A 21,060-nucleotide genomic window follows, 5' to 3' on the forward strand; every position below is an offset into this window, starting at 1 on the left:
CCACACTTTGACACACAAATATCATCATATTCAGATGTACTGAATCGTCTCAGTCAATTCAGTTTCTCTAACCTCTGCAAAGAGAGGAGCCTCACAGAGCCTCACACAGTCACACCAACAAAAACCTTTAGAAGAGCTGTGGCTGTCTACATGAGGCTTTTGTTCCCCCCTCCTCGTCAGCGGTCTCTTTGATCTCTGGTCCTTACTGAGGAGGACAAACAGCATCTCTCTCCAACACCGCTGGTGACCTGCAGCAAGCCAACAGTTGTCTTTTAATGGATTCAAGCAGATGATTAAAACGTGCATGTGTGTGGTGCTGGTGTAATTTCATCACATCACTTCTTCAACATCGTATAGATTACCTGAGGTGGTGGAAAACGTCTCATGACAAAATGTGCACAAAGAGAATGGCCAGGCCGATGTTGAGCAGGATTACCATGCAGATCATTATGGTGTTTGGGCCCTTGAAGAAAAAGCAACATATGTGGTATTAGGGCGGTGAATTCGGTCAATGAGTAAACAAACAGTAAGACTGTGTGCGTTCTGTTAAAGGTCCCACATTTGATACTTTTCTGGTGTTTTATTTTGAAGTTTTGATATCCATAAGAAGATATATTTGTGGTTTTAAGAACCAATCACCATCTCAATGCAAGAATCACAGAATTAATATTGAACCTAGACCTGCTTTATAATCAACAAAGACATGGAAATCTTACTTTATTCAATACGGGACCTTTAAGTTTCACAGCATGTTCGACATCTTGGGAAATACACTTGTTCACTTTTGTTGCTAAGAGTCAGATGTGAAGACTGATGCCTCTCTCCTATCTGTCTATCAAATATAAACTACAGCTCTGAGACAGTTAGCTTAGCTTAGCATTAACATTAGAAACAGGGGAAACATCTAGAGGAAAAGTTGGGGGATCATGAGAGTCATTAGGCTTCATCCTCCGGGGACCGTGAATCTCAGTGCAAAATTTCATGGCAACTTGTCTAATAGTTATTGAGATATTTAGTCTGGACAATAGTCCTGGGCCGACTGACAGACTGACACTGCGTTTCCTATGGTTACGCTGCTAACAGGCCTAAAAATAATCTCATATTGGACAGTATGTATATTTACTGTCTTACCTCCAGCTCCAAAGACTCTGCAGTCATGTTACTTGGCGTCGACACCATGTTCTTCAGTCGGGCTTCTGCCTTGGGCTCCACCTTCAGGGCTGGTTTGGCAGCAATGGCTTTGGCTTCGAGTTTGGGTGCAGGTTTTGGGGACGGAGCTGGGCTGGGTTGTCGTTTTGGTAATGGCCTTGTCTCTGCTTTGCTGGATGGCCTGCTCACCTCCCTGGACTCCACTTTGTTCTCAAGGACAGAGGGCACTCGTTCGTGGACTGATGGAGCTCTTTCAGTTTTGAGCTCTGCAGCTTTGGGCTCAGGGGTAACAGCTTTGGGCACTTTGGCATTGGGGCGCGGTGCTTCTTCATCTTGAGAGATGAGGCTATTCCTTACAGGGGCAGCAGCGGCAGGAGTGACGTCTGAAGTTTTTGCTTCAGAGTCAAACTTCTGCAGGGGCTTGATCTCCAGGTCAGAGCCTTGCTCATTCTTGTTGCTCTGACGGCTGGGGGTACGAGAGGGGACACGACTGCTGGGGCCCCCTCCTCCTTCAGGTGCAGCTGAGGTGGGAGCAGAAAGGGAGGTTGAAGGGGTAGTGGGGCGACTACTGGACCTGCTGTTGGGTTTGCTGCTACCCTTACTGCCACCACCTTTATTGGTTTTGTCTTCATTCCAGCCCCCTGGACCGAGAAGGTTAGGGTCTTCCTTGATAGTGATGCCTGGGCTGGGGGACGGGGTGCGGCCTGGAGATGAGCCAGGCATGAGGCTGTCCAGTTCATTCATGAAAGGGCTTTCTGGCGGTGTGGGCAGGGGCTCCTCCTCAGCCAACAACGGCTCATGCATGACAGTGTCTGTGTTCTCAGTGCCCTCCACAACCTCCTGCAACACTCTCTTCTTCAGATACTCAGGACCTGTGCGAGATCAGTTCAGTCAATTGTACTTTTTAACCCACTGCATGTATTTGACAGCTATTGTTACTAATCACTTTACAGATAAGCATTTTACTGTACATACAAAACATATGATCAATCTTTAAGATGTGATCACTTCTATAGAGGAGGCTGCCCAAAAACTATATAACATTGTTGAAATTAACTACAGATATAATATAAAAATGCTGCTAACACGCAACTCAGTAAAAGTCCTCAATATCAAAGGATAAAACTGATGATATTCTTTATTATTGGTATCGTCAACAAACCCCAATCCCATCCCAAAATATCTTATCTTTAATTCATATTAACTTCCCCTGCTTGTCTGTAGCTCTCAGCCCAGAGCCCATTTGTTCCTACTGAAGACAAAAATCTTTAAAAACAAGTCACAGATAAATAGCTTCATAGCTTCATAAGCTCAGCAATTTCCCAGAACAGCTGGGTACTACATTTACTCTAACAGGAGTAAACTGCCTTTATTGAGGACTATTTTCGGCTGTGGATTAATACGCATGTGGTGCTCAAGTGAGTATTTCCGGCAGCAGGACAGCCTATGTGGGACTGAATCAAAATAAGTGTGTGCGCGTACATACGGATGTAATGTTTAAGTTTTTAAGTTTTCAACAATGGAGCTCTATAGTAGAAATTATTAAAATATCAAGTTTTACCTACACAGACAGTGCTTTTAGTTATTTCATGGCATCTGTTGAAAATAAGAAAATGATATATCAGTTCCTCACAGTATATTCTTGTCATTGTGAGGCTGCACCATTGTTTTCCCAGTGAAAATAAACCACACGGTGCACATGCTGACACTGTATGTCTGTGTTGTTATCTCCTTGGTGAGATGCTTAGCAGGAGAGCAGAACTCAGCCAGGCCTCGTCCATTTGTAGTATTAGTCAGAGACAACTTGTGCAGCCACTCAGAAAGCTGGATGACCTTCAGTGTGTGTGTAATTCCTGTAAACTCTCTGCTGAGGGAGAAAGCCGGAGAAAAACTGCAAGAGGCTCCTACATGGCTGCAGTGCTTTTGTGTGAATGTGTAAGTGCGAGTTGCTAGACTGGCGATGAAATTGATATGATCCCTTCGACCAAATAAGATGTTCCTTTTTTTAGACATTCAAATGTGACCACCCTTGTAGTGAGCCTCAGCCCAAGGATCTACTAGCACAAGCTGGAGGTATGTATAGGGACAAAGTAAAAAACAGATCCGTTGTTAGTAGTTTATATTTGTTGTTTTGTTAAAAATCATACAGTATGTAAGTATGTGGTAATGTTGTGCCATCTTTGCTCCAGCTGAACAAAATATTGATTTGTGTGCTATTTGTATCATAAATATAAAACTGAGGCGACGGTTTTGCCTGTATTCATGCCATTTAGGAAAAACTGTAAATATGAGCCTCCTGTTGGGAATAACAAAGACATCAGATTTCAGGTGAAAATAGATGTTTAAATACGTAAAAGCAAGGCTGTGTTTGCTTTTTTCAATGAGATTTTTCATTTTCTTATCCATTTTGCAGAATTCCTCACAGATCAATTCTCATGTCCACTGACCTGGCTGGTAGAAGGTAGGGGAGAGCTCTTTGGCCACCAGTCTGGCAATGCCGGACTCGCTGTTGGAGGCCTGAGCCGCCTGGTCAGCTGCATCTGACTTGGCCTTTGAATGGGCGGTCCTGCAGGGGACAGACGAAACACAATTCACAAATCACTGCTGCTGCAACAATCATCCAGATGTTTTATTTTCATCTCACCATTAGTGGTCAAGTCATTTAGATGCGATGTCAGCATTTGTGCAGACGTATCTCACTCTGTACATACTAGTCTAATATATGTCCATCAGATATCTAGCTATTTAGTTTAGCTTAATAACACTGAAAGCAGGGGAAAAAATGCTCTTGACGTTAAAAGTGGTATTGGTGCTCTCAACTAACTCTCGGCAGGAAGGCAAATAAGTGTATCTCCCAAAATACCAAACTATTCCTTTAAATATAAAACTATAGCCAACCCAGGAGATGGTTAGCTTAGCGTAGCATAAGGACTGAAACATGATAAAACAGCTAGCTTGACTCTGTCCAAAGGAAACAAAATCTGCGTATTAGCATCTCTAAAGCTCACTAATATACACGTTATCTCTTGTTTGGTTATCTGTGCAAAAGCCCATCTACCAAAAAGTAGTTCCAACTCATCATTTGTAAAAACACACAAAAAACACAACTCCTTTTCTTTGTTTTTTCCCGTTTTTTCCACATGAGAGTGGTTTCAGTCTATTTAGCTCTTGGCAAAGAACTGAACAAGCATAGTTCCCAAAATGTCAGAGTATTCTTTTAACAGCAAACTCGGCTCACAGTTCAGCCGCGAACAACAGAGATGGATCATGATGATGTCTCAGAGTTTGTCCCCTGCGTTTGCAGAGCTCTGTAGACTCTATACACTTTCTGCTGCTCGTAATCAGACCAACAAGGTATCACATAAAGCTTAAATGATGATTCACTAATCGATTAATTGACTTAACAGAAAATAAACGATTAATCACAAAACTAATTTTTCCAGCAGAAATACCCAAATAAATAAATAAATAAATAAATAATAATACGTAATTATGTGCTGGTATTCTTTATAAACATTAAAGTAAACTGAGTATCTCTAGGTTTTAGACTTGGTTGGAAAAAGCAACTGGCAGTTCCTTGTGATCTTGAAAAGTGTGATAGGCATTTTTAAAAAAAAAAAACTGTTTTATGACATTTCATAGATCAAACTATTGATTAATAATTGTTTGCCACTGCCTCAATATCACAACTTAATTGGTGGTTTTGTTGATAACTCAGATTGAAGAAGAGAGAAGAGAGTTCATTATTATAAAAGGGATATTCAGAGAGAGTGAATATATTATGCTAAACCTTTTATTTTCATAACATTTTTCCATAATTTGTTTAACGATCTGTTTGACAGAATATTATTTGTGTAATATTATATCATAACTTTATATATGTTTTAATGCAATTAAACCCTGATCTTGACATTCCTGATCAAACAAGTACAGACCTTGAATTTTGGCTTAAAACTGTTCAAGACTGACCGACAATCGCCCAGCACAGGGCTTGTTTATCGTATTCAATCATGTTGAAATGAAGGCCAGGGGTGGGTGGCTACTGGTCATATGGCTCATTAGTAATATTAGCTATTATTAGAGAGGAGGTGGCGTTTTCTGTTGTTGGGATGGGACAGATATAAATTATGCTTTTATTGCCCTTCACCAAGACAATGAGATATTGCTGCCAAGTTACCGTCATACGTATATACATCATCACACATATTTCTATTTGACAGGGAGACAGAGAGGAGACAACAAGAGAGAGAGTCACCACAATAGTACAGCTGTGAGTCTTTTCTTTTTTTTTTTACATAGCTTCCATATAATGTAACAATAATTAATTTTCTCTTTGTGTCTCAAGCTTTACCCTTAAATCATTGATCAGATAACAAGTTTGGGCTTATAAGTATAACTAGTACCAAATTTAAAGGCAATCTGTTCAATAGTTGTTAAAATATTGGACTATAAACCATAAGTGGACATTAGACCTGTGTCACAAAAAGGAATTCAGATGTCACATTAGTATAAACCGTATATAGATATATTTTTTTGAAAAATCCAGTTTCTGTACGCATTAATTCACTGGAGTTGCAAACCTGCAAGTTGATCAGCGAAGTTATTACAGTTTATCCTGAGGGGAACATGAATATCAGTTCTAAATTTCATTGCAATCCATTCAATCGCTGTTGAAACATTTCACTAAAAGCCAAAAACGTCACCCTTGTGGTGGTGCTGGGAGAAATGTCAGGGGATCAATAAAGTCAGTAGGGTTCATCCTCTGGGGACCATGAAGGTTTGGACAAGGTTTCATGGCGATCCATCTAATAATTGCTGAGATATTTCAGTCTGGACCAAAGTAGTGGGCTGACTGGTGAACATTACCTTCCCTAGAGCCAGACCGCTAACCTGCCTGAAAACCTGGCAGCTGAATGCTGAGAGTTCAAGGCTGCTGCTATTTGTCCCACATTAACTGGGAGAATTACTGATTGTGATTACTCTGTGGATACTTGACATACTGTAACTTTACACTGAGCTGAAAATAGCCCCCTGGTCCACTTGAAGACTCAGTGGGGAAGTGGCTCCCCACTGGAACAATTAGAGACTCCTGAAGTTCCCTGTTTGATATAGATGAGCTCCACCTGTCCACACACAGTCAGCACCTCCTCTTACAGGAACCTCTTCACCCTCTTCTCTTAAACTCATGTCAATAATTACACTGAACTATTTTTAAAAATGTTATAAGACTTATAATAACAACAGCTGCCGTTTCTGCACTTTCTCCTGTAAGAGTGTTCTTTTATATTATTGTAATATTGGTAATGATGCATGACTGCGTTTAGTTTACAAAGTATTGGGTAGTTCAGTCATTAATGCAACATTTAATTGTACTTGAGTAAATGTATTTGGTGCCAGCTAAAGCTCAGCCTAATCACACAGGTATACAGGTAGCAGATGGTAAAGTGACAACAGTTGCTGCTTCACCATCATTCACAAGCCACTGAGTGTCAGTCAGTATCAATGCGTTATAGTGAGAGACCAACACAGCTCTCAGTACCATGTATGTGCAGGAACCCCAGACTTGAGTGATGCTAACCATCACATGTCCTTGAGTGTGAGTCAGAACTCCCTGTGCATTGCATTGCAAAGGAAAAAATAAACAAATTTAACCCTTAAATAACCAGTCACGTTATCCAGATGGAGCAGATGCTGCATTAGAAGATATCACTGACTGAAAGCAAAACAAAAAGCAGCCAGTGCCACCAGCACCTGAGTACTAAGTACTGTTTCCCCAGTGTAATCCTGTATGTAATAATATATCTCCACTGTGGTCAAAGTTGCTAAAATTGGCTAGCAGAGCTGCTAATATGGGAGGTGTCAGAGCTAACATGGGGATTGTTCTGATTATAATTCCACCTGAACACAGGATATCCATTGTTCAGCTGTTGAGAAACACCTGATTCAAACAGTAATGTTATATCATAGAAGCTGTTTGGTCCATATGATCTGGTACATTCCTTGGCCCCCGCAATTTTACCATATTATCATTCATTATTTGTTTATACACCAGTCTCCAGTTATGGGTGCCAAGTGGAGTTATAGTTTGTTGACGAATACATTAATACACACTTTATATCAACTACACACAAGTATGCATCAACTACATTACAGTGTGTTATGAAGCAGTAATTAGTAATGTGATCCATTTTTAATAAAGGAATATTCATTATTGTCGCCTTAAGATTTCTGCAGTCCGTATGTTTCTATGTGACATACTATTAGACAGTAGACGGGGTGAGACACTGTAAACACTAGGACTATCTGTCAGAGTGGAACAACAGGATTGAGTTCAAATTATTGAATGGCCCTTTAAGTTGTGGAACTGCTGCAGTCTGTGTTGGTCTTCCAGTGTTTCTCTGCAACCAAACATGACATTTGACACTGTGACCTAAATACCCCTTATGCTTTTAGGGCTGCCACACTTGTTGTACTCTGAGGACTGATGAGACATCAGCTGTGTCTTCAACACCAAACGCTATGAGCTCACAGGATAATCTATACCATAAATCTTGTAATGTATACCCTGTGCAATACAGACAAATGTAAGAGACTTTCTTTCTTCTCACACGTCCCACTGTTCTGCTGTTTTGCAACCATCTGTTTTTTGTCACGCTACCGTTGTCCTGGAGCCTGCTCATGGCAAAAGTTATTCTGTCATTCTGGCATGTGCCACTGGATCTTTGTGGAGGGTCCTGTTCAACTGAGCCGTGTGTGTGTGTGTCTGTGTGAGAGAGAGAGGGAGTGTGAAAGAGTGATTTAGTTTCTATAAAAAGACGACTGAATGTTTCACGGTGTAATTAAATCACTTTGCCAAAACACACACATACATTAAGTGCTAATTGCAACCTCATAATTGCAACATTGGTAGGAGGTCACATAAGGAATAGCTTCAGAGATCTCATCATTTTCTCATATTAATGATCAGCTATCTTCTCCTCTGTGACATTATTTCTCATTAATAAGTAACTTATAAAAAACAGACAGCACATAGTCCTGAGCTGAGGTCAGAACTGAACGTTGTTTACAAATGTTCGGACCTGCTGATCGCTCACCAGCGACAAAATGCTCGTATCAGCAGTACAGTATGTAATCCAAGCTGCACAACTAAAGCTAGGTGTGGTACATTTATACACTAACCCTTTATACCCAAGCACTTGCTTATGAGCCGTGTCATATTTATATCCGTGGAACCATTTGACACCACTGCTGACGCAAGATGGACCGAGATCTGTGATCTCTAACTGTTGCCGGCTAGCGGAGCAGCTGATCTTACAGTAGGTGACAGAAAGAGGAAAAAGTCAGCAGGCACTTGGACAAGTTTTGATTTGCTAAAACTGGACAGAGTGAGTGAAATAAAAGCCTGAAATAGATGTGCAGGCAAAAAGAAAGAGCCGGTGCGAGTGAGCATAAGAAAGCAGTCTGGGTGTGTGTCTGTGACTAGGCAGGAAAGATTGGGTTTGAAAGCAGGGGGAGGGGGGATAATCAGCTGTTGCATTCCCCTGTGATTGTGATACAGCAAGAGTGTGCCTGTCCATATTTAGTCAGGGCTCCTCTGTGACCACAGGGCCCCTGTGTGTGCGTCATTTACACCCCGTCCTGTCATACAGGTCCTCCTCCAGATGCCCCGCTGCCAGCCCACGCAACAGAACAATGTCCACAGAGTGTCTGAATGCCAGTGAACGCTTAGCTAACCGGACTTGAAGTGGCCAGGTCTGGCCTCCCATGCAGTGCACAGGTTGTACATGTATTTTTAACCCTCGACGTCTCTGCCAAAGGATCACAGAGTGAGGAAAGCACTGCCAGGAACAGATGTGTCATGTCTCCACTGCTTATATAATAATGGATTTCAGTTTAATATTCAGGAACACTCCACAGTTGCTGTTGTTTAGTTAGTTTTTCACAGTGGTCGCAGAAGTAATGAGATCCTTTACTTCAGTAAAAGTACAAATACAATAGTGTAAAAATACTCCATCACAAAATCCCACTTATATTATTAGCAAAATGTACTGAGAGTATCACAAGATAATAGATATATTACATATATTATCAAAAATAACATTAGATTGTTAATACTGATGCATCATTGTGTATACAGCATTTTACTGATGTAGCTGGATGAGGTGCAGCTAGTTACTACTACTACTACTACTTCTACTACTACTACTACTACTACTACTACTACTACTACTACTACTAGTTAACTACTTTATATGCAGTTAATCCAGGTAGTTTTAATCCAGGGATTCCCAACCTAGGGATCGGGCCCCTTCAAAAGGTCACATGATAAATCTGAGTTGTCATGAGATGATTATAGGAGAAAAAAAAGGTTCCGATATACAAATTTGGATTCTTCTTTTCGACGTTTTACTAATAAAAGCTTCAGGATTTTTTGTAAAATATTGGATAATTTGACAAGTTCAGAAGGGAAATGTCTCCTGAGAAAGGGCCTCAGCTTGAGACAGCTTTTCTGTGAGGGGCGAAACACTGGGAACCACTGGTTTGATATATAAAAATGCAGCCAAAATTATACATGTAAATTGTAATCTGTAATTAAGTAGTAAGTACAGCTGTCAAATAAATTGAGTCGAGTATAAAATACAATATTTACTTGCTACTGACATAGTGGAGTAGTAGTAGTAGTAGTAGTAGTAGTAGTAGTAGTAGTAGTAGTGGTGTTTAAGTATAAAGCAGCATAAGATGGAAGTAAAGTAAAAGTACCTTCCAGTAGTTCGGAGGGTTACAGATTCAGGATTCTGTGAAGATGTATTTCCTATGAGGGCATGTTTGGTTTGTAAAGACCACTGAGGTGTTTCTGAAAGCACTCCTACATAAATACTGTGTGTTTGCTTCCATTCTCAGCTCGGTCCAGGCGCCTGTGGATATGCTGTAGGTGAGCTTAAAGCACTGACACAATGAACACCGGCCCATTACTCTTATATACTGCTTATCCTCAGAGTTCAATATTTAGATTTCAGTCTGCTGGGACGGGGGTCTGTGGTTCATCAGTGCAACTCTCACAGCTGTAAACACTGAGCTTATTTCAGGTGCTGAAGACGACTGTGGATAAAAACATCACCGCCTTGTACGGTCAAAGACAAACTGAAAGTAGACGTGTGCACATATGAACAACACACTCTGTGAGAAAAACATATGTCCTCACAGATTGTTTGATTAATTATACCTGAGTTGATCTCACAGTGCACTGTTAGAGAGAGGTTTAAATAGTCTACTATTAACTGTCTTTGTCAGGCAGGTAATAGCAGTGATTAATCATGATCAGCCCCTAAACACCAGCACCTCTCAAGATCATTAATTAACATGTTTTATCTGGCTTGTTTAAACTGTACAAAAACCAAAGTGTGAAAATGGTGATTTGTGGTTTTATTTAGCAAAATCTACTAGTTGTGCTGAATCCTCTGAGATAAACAAAGATACACTCTCCATCTCTTCATGTGAGCCTGTAAGGTAAAGTCAAGTACAATCACGCTGTTTGATTTCCATATGGCTGAAATGATAATTATCATATTTTGTATATCATTATATAACTATATAAATTCTATGGGTTTGTTATGATGTATATACATGGGTTAATTGTTTATAACACTCTATAATGTAGCTGTAAGCAGATGTAAGTGTAAAGTGCATGGGAAAGTTAGAACTATACTGTACCTTAATGAACACTTAAAATAAGCTTATAAACCATTTATCAAGCTTTTGTCTACTGCTTATAAATGCTAAATGTTGGGATGGGGGTTGGGTGGGGATTAAGTGTTACCCTATATTTAAATGAAAAATAACTTGACTTGAATAATATGACTACCAAGTGGCACATGAAAACCCCCAACTCTAAAATCACATAATTACTCTGAAGCAGACTGGAGTTCATAATGATAAACTCATGGTTTCATTGACCAAACAGAGTTCTCTAACATTAAACTCACTCACTCATAAATGAACGTCCTGTTATGCCACATCACATTCACAGTGACACCAGGCAGAGCTGTGTTGTAATGACAATGAAATCAAGAAGGAATCATTTCTGTGAAGGTGTAACAGGGGCCAAGAGGGATGAAGTGTAAGCTGATACTGTGACCCTGCTCTGGTGAACTTGAGAGCAAATTCTGTAAGATCAGTATTTCTGCAACCTCAAGCACCAAAAGAGGCAAAAGAAAGACAACTATGTGTCAGATGTTGAAACATTTTAGAGACCAGAACAGAGGTCAACTTCATTATTCACCCAAAACCTTAAACAACTCTGGATTCTGTTACTGTTGGACAGAGCCAGGCTAGCTGCTTCTGGCTGTTGTAGCTTCAGACATCAGAGCATTATTTATCTTCTCCTATAACTCTTGGCAAGAAAATGAATATGAGCATGTTTCTTTAACTAAACTAACTAAACAAGAGTCTTATGCAAAAATACATCTGTTTTTATCAGGCTAACACACAACTACCCCAGCCTCATGATTCATGGTTAGAAAATGTGAGTACTTAGGAAGTGATGAGCTAAAACTTGGATGAGAAACTTTCTCCAAAATGACAGCAAGTGAATCCAGCTGCTAGCATGGCTGAGGACGTTTAATCTTGTTAATTCATAGGACAAGATGCATGCATGATGTAATGGGTTTGGTGTCTATATATAACTTGCTTTTGGTAATGTCTGATGAAGACCTGGTGGGGTTGAATTGTTGCCTGTTTCAGTCAAGTTTTTGGGGATGTATGTGTCTTTACAAACGTCTCACTAATAAACAAGACAAAACAGAACTGGGAGAATCGTCTCTCCTCTCGACTCTTCTTACCTGGAGGCAGCGATCTCTGCCTTCTGCTTGCCGATGGCTGCAGCCCTCTGAGCTCCCTCCACTGCCCGCTCCACCTTCTGCTTGATCTTGGTTCCTTTTAGCTGGATCACCCTCTTCTTCATGGCCTTCACCAGCATGTTGTTCATGTACTTGCCCTCCTCTTTCCCTCCCTCCGCGAAGGTGGTGCATCCATAGCCGTGCCTCTGGTTGTTCAGCCACTCGCCCTCATACTTCAGCCCGCTGGACCTTTCGCTTATTCCATATCCTGAGCGCTTGTCATTCTTCCACTCGCCCATGTAGACCTCTGTGGTGGTGGCGTCAATGTCGGCCTCCACGGGGGGGAAATCCTCTGCTCCGGCCAGGCTCTCGTCCCCGATGCTGATGGTAGAGTTGGTGTCGCTGGCGTTGGAGCTGAGAGCCGATTCTGTCCTCAGGAAGCTGATCTTGCTCTTCTGGCTGGACAGCGAGGTGCTTGAGTCGGACTTCTTCAGCTTCCCCAGCAGAGAGCTCCTACGAAACAGGCCCTTCTTCTTGGGTTTCACTGCCTCTGGGTCCACCTGGAGGGTGAGGGCGAAGCCTCCCCGGGATGGTCCCAGCTGGGTAGGGTTGGCGATGGGCGTCTCCTCACCTGAGGCGTTGGTGGTGGTGATGACGGGGATGTCTTGCTGCAAGACGGTGCCGTTGCTGTGCTCGCTGCGAAGGGAGGTCAAGGAGGTCCGAAGAGGGGAGCGGACAACTGCTGCCATGCCGTATGGGACGCTCTGACGGACACCATAGCCGTGCCGCATCCCACCAGTGAACTGACCCTGGAAAGTACCTACAAACATCAGAAAACGGGGAGTTTTAATTATTTAGAATTATTTCCTGACTGGAACACAGATGAAACATCAGAGGCCGTTTTTAGCCTTGCTAGCATGGCTCTATAGATGGCAGTGTCAGTATGTCTGTCATCCGTTCCACCACTTTGGTCCAGACTGAAATATCTCAACAACTACCGGATGGATTGCCATGAAATTCTGTACATATATTAAAAGGTCCCTACAGGATAAATATGACTCGACAAGTGGACAAGGACTTTGGCGAACCCCTGACTTTTGTGTTTGACAGTGCTAGTTTTGGCGAACTTTTGGATGGACTGACATGGTGCAGATATTCATGGTGCCCAGAGGATAAATTGGATTCTGATTAAAAATTTGTCCTGCACAATTAATGACATTCCCATCAGCCTCAGCCCTACTTTGGGTTTAGTGCCAATTAGTATGCTAACATGCTAAATTAAGGTGGTAAACATGGTAAACTGTGTATCTGCGAAACATTAGCATGTTAGCAATAGTATATTAAGAGTATTTTAGCATTGTGATGTTAGCGTTAAGTTGAAAGCACCACTGTGCGAAGGCACAGTATCACAGCTCCTATAGCATGGCTGTAGATTTTTTAACATGGCTTGTAAAACTATGGAGTGAACATAGTTTGCTCCATATAAAACTAATCATACTTTTATTTCTGCCAGAATGCCATGGGTATCTTTAGTGTGACAAGTCTCAGTCATTAATGCCCTCACTGACAAGTCATCTTGGGGTCTGGCCTCATGCTAAAATTGACGTGTGCGTGGATTACTGTGATGGCTAGACCTCAGCCCGTGAGGCCAGGAGGGCATGGGGCTTGTGGGCTATTATTACAACCTGACATCTGGTGCTATCACATCCCCCACTGCAACTTCTACCAGACTGGGCTTCAAGCTGATGAGTCAGCTGTTAAGGAGGGAAACCACTGCTATTGTACAACCACAATCAATTTTATTTGTTCAACTTATTAAGTTTCCTCGACAGAATAAAATGCATGAACTTGGAGATAGACAGCTTCTACCAGATGGTGTGTATTTAACAATGATAAAATGCTAAGGATTCTTTGAATAGCGGTAACCACTCAGTGTGGAGGAACCTGACCTATTAACAACACATTCTTGATGGTTATTGGTGGAAAATAACCAAATACATTCAATCAAGTACGGGACTATTTTACAGTACTTCAGTATTTCAGTTTTGTGCTACTTCATACTTCTATTCACTGCATTTCGGAGGGAAATATTGTACTTTTTACCCCACTAGATTTATTTCATAACTATAGGTACTTTGCAGATTCAGGTTTTACTTTATAAAACAAGTCACTTTTTTTTTTTTTTAACAGATGAAACTGTGCAACACTATATAAAGTAGATGAAAGTAACTTCATCTACACCAGCCACTACATGATAATTCTACCCAATAAGATAATGTATAATAATACAACAGGGAATATTCTGCTGCATGAAGACTTGAGTACTTTGATAAGTCAATTTGCTTATGTACAGTACTTTTAAAATATAAGATCCAGCATTCAAAAACTTATTCAAGTAATAGAGTATTTTCATATGCTAGTATTACTATTTTTACATAAGTAAAAGATCTGAATGCATCTTCCATCACTGTCGATGATAGTGTAGTGTAACAAAACGGAAACATTCCTGTGGGGTTTTAATGCCCACAAGCTTTGAGCAGCTCTTGACTGACAGCAGCAGAGTGATGGTTTGTTCTGGTTACACAGACATCATAAACGGCCATAAGGACCATCAGGCAGCTCTGTATTTTCTCTGTGGTTTGTCTTCATGTCACCTGCAGTGAACTGGGTGCAATGGACAACATGGCCACACATGTCTCAAGGCCTTTGTAGTAACTTAGCTGAACATAAGAGATCATCTTCTCATTAAAAAAGCCACGCTAAGTGTAATTCGGTGCTGGAAAGTAACTTTTTACTCAAGAACTGAAATTAAGTACAAATCTGAGCTACCTCTTTTCTTGAGTATTTCCATTTTATGCTACTTATGTACTTTAAACTCCCATCATTAGACAGCTTTTATTTTCAGATTAAGATTTTACTATAGATAAAAAAACAAACAAATAAAATGTTTTTAAAGATTAAACTACACAACAGTGTGCAAATTAATTAGTTAGTCAAGTTAGTTAACTTAAACATACAATAACCAAACACTATTAAAGGCCATTTTGCATAATTAGTACTTGTTCCAGCCGAGTATTTTTATGCTTAGATAGGCCTGTGACTACTTTATTTAAATACTTCTTCCACCACTTGTGTAATGACAGCAGCTTCATGCAGAGCTCCAGTGGTGAAATGTAACAAAGTACTTTCCCCAAAGTACTGTATTTAAATACAAATGTGAGGTACTCATACCGAACTTGTGTATTTCCATTTAATGCTACTTTATACTTTTGCTCCACTACATTTATCGGACAGCTGGAGTTACCTGACAGAAGATAAAGCTTTTACATTCAAACACAAGATCCCCTTAAAAAACATTTTTACATTTTAATGGATTAAACTCCCAACAGCATAAAAAAGTTAAAATGAGCTCCACCTCAACCAGTTACATTTAAATGCTACTTAAAACATTAAAGCATCAGTGATAATAATTCTTTAATATAATAGATGCAACATTATGAAGTTTGGTATTAATCCTTTTATAGGCTTCTTTTCCAAAAGTGACATTGTCAGTGCAGGAATTTTACCTGTAGTGGAGCAGTTTCATATTGCAGTACTGCCTCTTTTACTTAAGTAAGGTATTTAAATACGTCCTCCACTACTGCGGCTGCTATTTTAATACACATCGCATTTCTTTATACTTTTACTCCACTACATTACAGAGTAAGGACAGGAAGTATTGTAGTTTTTACTCACCTATACCTATTTGATAATTTAAGTTACTTTTCAGATTCAGACTTTAATACAAAATATGATCAGCAGTCAGCAGTATATAGTTTAAACCTCCCAACAGCATACAAGGTAGTTCAAATTTCCTCCACCTTTACCAGCTGTAACATTAAACTGATGACATCATGTATATTATTCTGAAATGGGGGTGATTCTTCAGGATGAGTACTTTTACTTTTGGTACTTTAAATGCATGCTGATGCTCACACTTTTGTACTTTTACTTTGTTGAATGCAGGACCTTTACTGTCTACACTTTGGTATTGCTGCTTTTACTCCAGCAAAGATCTGAGTACTTCTTCCATCACTGCTGTTTTAACATTTTAGTTTCTCTGTGTGTGTGACTCTCACCTCCATCAGCATATGTTTCTGTTCCATATCCATCCTGAAGCCCATTATTCCATGTTCCTTCATACTTTGCTCCACTGCCAACACTGATCCGGATGCCATATCTCCCTTTGAAGCCATGAGTCCATTCCCCTTTGTAAATCCAGTGTCCTTTGGTTTCTACTCCCAGACCGTGACGTTTCCCTTGCGACCAGTACCCCTCGTAGGTGTTTCCGCTGGGCCAGGTGTAGACTCCCACCACCTCGAAGCCGTAGTTCCAGGAGCCGGAGAACTCACCCTGGCCCTTGGGTCCGGTGCAGATGCCATGGCCGTGGGCTTTACCCCCCTCCCAGCCTCCGCAATAAGCTCCGCCGTCGTCAAACTCAAAGCGACCTCCACTCATGCCTTACCTCAGCCCACTAACGCACCGTTTAGAAAGTAAAGCTGTTTTAATCTGTTACCTAGATACAAGCTCCGTCAGTCTGACTTCACCTTCACCTGACATCAAAACCGGTTGGAAATATCCTCAGTGCTGAACTTGATTCTGCTGCTGGAGTTGGTTTGGGGATTTCTCAGCGTGTCCATGAAGTTCCCGGGCGCACTTCACACTTCACAGAAACTTTTTTTGTTTTTTTGTTTTTGGTGCTTTTAAATTTTTTCTCCAGATTATTCCAGTGTCTTCTACTTGGATTCGTCGTTTTCTCTCATGAACTATCTACTCTACAGTTCCTTTCCAGAGTAAATTATGCTTTGTTACACACTTGGAGCCAATTACCGGTTATAAAATCGAATTAATTTTGTATTTATGTCTTGATAAGCCAGGGATCTTACATGGCTTTTTCCAGGTGGCCACAGAGAAAAGCCCCTCTCCCCCTGTCCCTGCCACCCAGCTATCTCCTGACGGTCGCTGCTGTTGGAAATATTTTAGCAGGACCTAACAAGGCGACCAATCCACACACACCCTTCCAAAAATACAACCCAATCCTTACTCTGCTGCCTGCAAGGAGCCATGCCAGAGTCTTGCCACTTCGGGACTGAAGTAAATGCCATTCAAGAGTCCGCTCTCTATAGGTTTTACCCTGCACACACACAGTACGCTCAGTTAATGCAGTTTGAACACAATTACTCTCTAATAGCCTATTAAGCTTGATGAACGAGATATCAGAAAGTAGATAAATCTGTGTAATTTCCCATTCATGTCCCTGTATGGCCTGTATGCTTCTCATATATCTTATGGCACAATGCCAAATGGGATCAGGATAATACTTCTACACTATTCCAGAAAAAAATGACAGCATGTGTGTATTCGGTTCAGATTTTAATAACTTTATATAACAGTATATGTAGGCCTATATGTACCTCATATATCTCATATGGTATATAGTAATGTTGTGTTATTAGTATGGTATATACCTAGTGTTTTACTATAAAAGTTGAATTATTCATCAATAAGATATTGTTATTTTAATTAATAGTAGTTAGAGTTACAGTTTGCTGAATAACTACAGAAGACTATTTACAATTTGAGTTTACTGCTAATATATCCACTCTATCACTTTTTAAAATGCATCCAAATGAATGTACAAGCAGCTGAGATGAATGCTTTTCATTATGGGAGATATTGGTACCGTAGTGTATTCCTCTCTTTTCACTCCCTCTACTGGAAAATGTTGGTATCTGCATCATAGTTGTTTCAGTTTCCTCTTGTGCTAAACTTTTTGGTTGGACCACAACAGCTGGGCCAGACCTATAATCTGGAATATCCCTGACTGACTGACTGACTGACTGACTGACTGACTGACTGACTTACTGACTTACTGACTTACTGAGTGATGATATTTTCATCATTGGTCAGCCGAGAGCCAGTTTCTGGATCAAACAGGTTCTATTTATTAAGGACAAAAAAATGACATAAGTATAAATAAATACATTCTTAAATTAATAATTAAGTACAAATATAAAATAAAAATATTTTGGTAATAAAAAATGCTATTTCTGTAATTCTACATGTATTTATTTTTTTATTTCTACATGCATTTATTTATTTATTTATTTCTGTATTTCTACACTGATTGATTTATTCATTCATTAATTTCTGCATTTATTTATGTATTTTTACTTTTATTTATTTGTTTTTAAAAGGTGCTTTATAAATGGAAGTGAGTATTATTGTAAATAAAAAGTTTTAAAAGTAGCCTACTCCTGTGAGTGATATATTATCATATAAATTATTAGATTGATGATACTAATATATCAATGGTATTTAACTGCTGTAGCTCGTTGAGTTATTTTTAACTACTGTGTTTAGTAGTTTTGCCCACTGGTTCCCAACTTAGGGGTCAGGTCCCTCCAAACGGTCACAACATGAATGTGAGGGGTCGCGAGATGATTGCTCCACTGATTTTAGGTAAGTTCACAGGTGGTGGGGAGTAGGCTAATAGCTGTTTGCTTATTATATTGCTTTAGGACAGAGTGATGCATGTTTACAACTAGAGGCTTAACTGTTCTTGGGCACAGGAATAACATATGTGACATTTAAGCTTTTCACATAGTCAAAATTACTTTCTAATGAATGAAATGAAATGAATGTTCTGTGATTTATTAGTAACTTGATGAACTTCATGCACAGCTGCTGTTGGTCTTTTACATTCACTTACTGCTGCAGTTTATGGATTCTTATGAACTTTTAACATTCCTTCACTTGCAGTTTAAGTTTATGGACTTTGTTTCACTTGCAGCTGATGTTTTTCTGGACTCTTGCCTCATGTTTGGTTTACTCTGTGTTTCCATGAGAATCTGAGTACTCATGTTGTTTAAATGTGTCATTTAATACAAAAGCACTTATTTCTCTATACAACCTGATTCTATTCTGCATCTAAGAATGGGTTGATGGGAAAATAGCAGGAATTTAATAAAAGTCATTCTGGCCCACCGCCAGAACTGGTAATAGGTCAAATCTGGCACTTGTGGTGTACTTCAGGCTTTGTTGTTGGGTTGTCAGAGCAGAAAACAGTGTAAAACTTGCTCAAAGTTCCCACACAGTGTGTGGACACTGAAGTTACAAGTAGAAATTTTGACCTTTTTAAAAAAAACAAACAAAACAACAACAACAACAACAAAAAAAAACCTGAATCTGATTGGACAGTGATAATTCAATTACAAAGCAGAGTCCAACCAAAGGGTATGTGGTTCCCTTACCTTAATCTCTGCTGCAGATCGTGAAAGGTGTAGTAGGTTTTCAAGGTAGCTGCCGGCGTCCATCTTGAACCCCGGCAGCTAGCTTGCTGCCCGCCTGGGGACAAGCTAGCTGCCTTTTAGCTTGCGCAAGCTAACTGTTTGTCACTAGCTTTTATTTTTTCTGCGATCACAGCAGCGCGACTAGACTATCCCATTTCGAAAGGTCCTTCTTTTCCTGGGCAACTTCGTGGCCCAACCTGTCCCAAGATTCATTGCGTGCCGGTAATGAAACCAAACAACGTTGACAGAGAGAGCCACTGTTCAATGTAAGTATTGTCTTTCAGCGTAGTTCAACAGCTAACGTTACAACTATTAAAGCCAGGGGCCTTGAAACTTCAATTTTTTGTGAAACTAAGTCACGTGTTTGCCACAGCTGGTGACACACAGCGTTATAATACATCCAACGTTAATCCTCTGTAGACCAGACCCGCTCATTTCAGTTCAGCCGTCATGGTTGGGAAGGGCCACAACTTCATAGACCGCGTCCTCCGAAGGATGCGGCTCATGTCTCATTCAGTAGCAACTATTTTTTTTTCCCGATTTTGTAACTGAAACGCTGATAACTCGTGTGTGACGTCATTCCCACCACCGACTTCCGAGGTAAATGGAACGCACCATAAGCAATTAAAATCACCATGACAACAACTGAGTGCAGTGGGAAACAAACAGCTGATTCAGATAAATAGATTAGACAACTTCTCTGATGTCTGTGGTGTCCCTCTAAAGACGGTTCTCACACATTCAAGACACATGGATTTTACACACATTTCAACTGTTTACGTCAGGAAACATAAAGTCACACAACACCTTCCTATGACACTTTATGTTCCTTTTTCCTGTAATTTGTCACAGTAAAGTAGTTAATGCAGTATGTTCCCAACCTCAAGGTTGGGTCCCTCCACTGAGTCACAGGAAAAATCTTAGGAGAAAAAACAAGGTTTTGCAATATTATTTTTTTCTTTTGACTTTTTAAGTACTGGATATTTTGACCCTTTTGAGCCTCAATTGTTTAAATGAAAAGAAAGGTTGGCAACCACTGGATTAACATAGGCTACAGTATAATAATGTATTATGTATCAAAAGCTCATCATATGCTTTTTTAAATGTAAAATCTAATTTAAATAAAATAATAATATTAACAACTAGTAACAACAGCTAGCAGATAATTGCATTGGAGAAAAAGTACAGTATATTGCCATCTGAAATTTAGCAGGATAAAGCAGCAAAAAGTGGAAATACCTAGCCTATAAGTGTCTCTGAACTTGAGTAAAAGTAATTTACCACTCAGAAATTATACACACGTGTTGGGGATACCTAGATGTTTCCTTTTATTTATTTATTTTGTTTTTCGGTTATAACCCTGACACTATCCTGTGGTCCACAGCCTCCATGTCCTTACAGGATCCGGTTGACCTTCCACTGTTAAACGCTCCCTCCGCGCGTTTCCACCGCGCATGTTTGTGCGTGGCTCATCATGTGATGTAATACGGGTTACACATTGATTTAATTGTAAGTGCAAGCAGCATGCTCGAGTAACGAGTAAGTGGCTCTCTGTTTGCATATGAATTAGGCTGCGTGCAGTTGTGTGTGTTTTTTTTTTATTTTTTGTTTTGTTTTTTTAAATCTCTGTTTTCATTCCGAGGTGAAGCCGATTTCAGCACCGGAGCTGTCCGAAAACTGACGGATGCTGCTGTTCGCGTGAAGCGATGGTGCTGAGCTCGAGCTGCTGAAATCCCCCCCCCCCC

At 40.2% G+C, this 21,060-nt stretch overlaps 1 protein-coding gene across 1 annotated transcript; it reads right to left on the bottom strand.

Annotated features, from left to right (window-relative positions):
- Nucleotides 1-149: 149 nt before the first annotated feature.
- On the bottom strand, nucleotides 150-16,985 carry jph2 (junctophilin 2). The gene is made up of 6 exons (XM_023393046.2): nucleotides 16,103-16,985; nucleotides 11,988-12,804; nucleotides 3,597-3,715; nucleotides 1,132-2,021; nucleotides 363-463; nucleotides 150-248 (listed from the first exon to the last, which is right to left on the bottom strand). The coding sequence occupies exons 1-5, from the start codon at nucleotides 16,479-16,481 to the stop codon at nucleotides 383-385; spliced, it is 2,286 nt and encodes a 761-aa protein (XP_023248814.1). The 5' UTR covers nucleotides 16,482-16,985; the 3' UTR covers nucleotides 150-248; nucleotides 363-382.
- Between the last annotated feature and the right edge of the window lie 4,075 nt (nucleotides 16,986-21,060).

The sequence above is a fragment of the Seriola lalandi genome, unplaced genomic scaffold (assembly GCF_002814215.2).
Source record: "Seriola lalandi dorsalis isolate HSWRI2012SDOR001 ecotype SW California unplaced genomic scaffold, Sedor1 jcf7180002054927, whole genome shotgun sequence".
Classification (NCBI taxonomy): Eukaryota; Metazoa; Chordata; class Actinopteri; order Carangiformes; family Carangidae; genus Seriola; species Seriola lalandi.

What these genes read in the sequence shown, in the direction of transcription:
- jph2 (XM_023393046.2), bottom strand. Translation starts at nt 16,481, where the DNA reads ATGAGTGGAGGTCGCTTTGAGTTTGACGACGGCGGAGCTTATTGCGGA. An exon ending in GCAGAGATCGCTGCCTCCAG is followed by an intron (nt 3,716 to 11,987) that starts GTAAGAAGAGTC and finishes TGTCCCCTGCAG; the next exon opens with GACCGCCCATTCAAAGGCCA. An exon ending in CAGAGTCTTTGGAGCTGGAG is followed by an intron (nt 464 to 1,131) that starts GTAAGACAGTAA and finishes TTTTTCTTCAAG; the next exon opens with GGCCCAAACACCATAATGAT.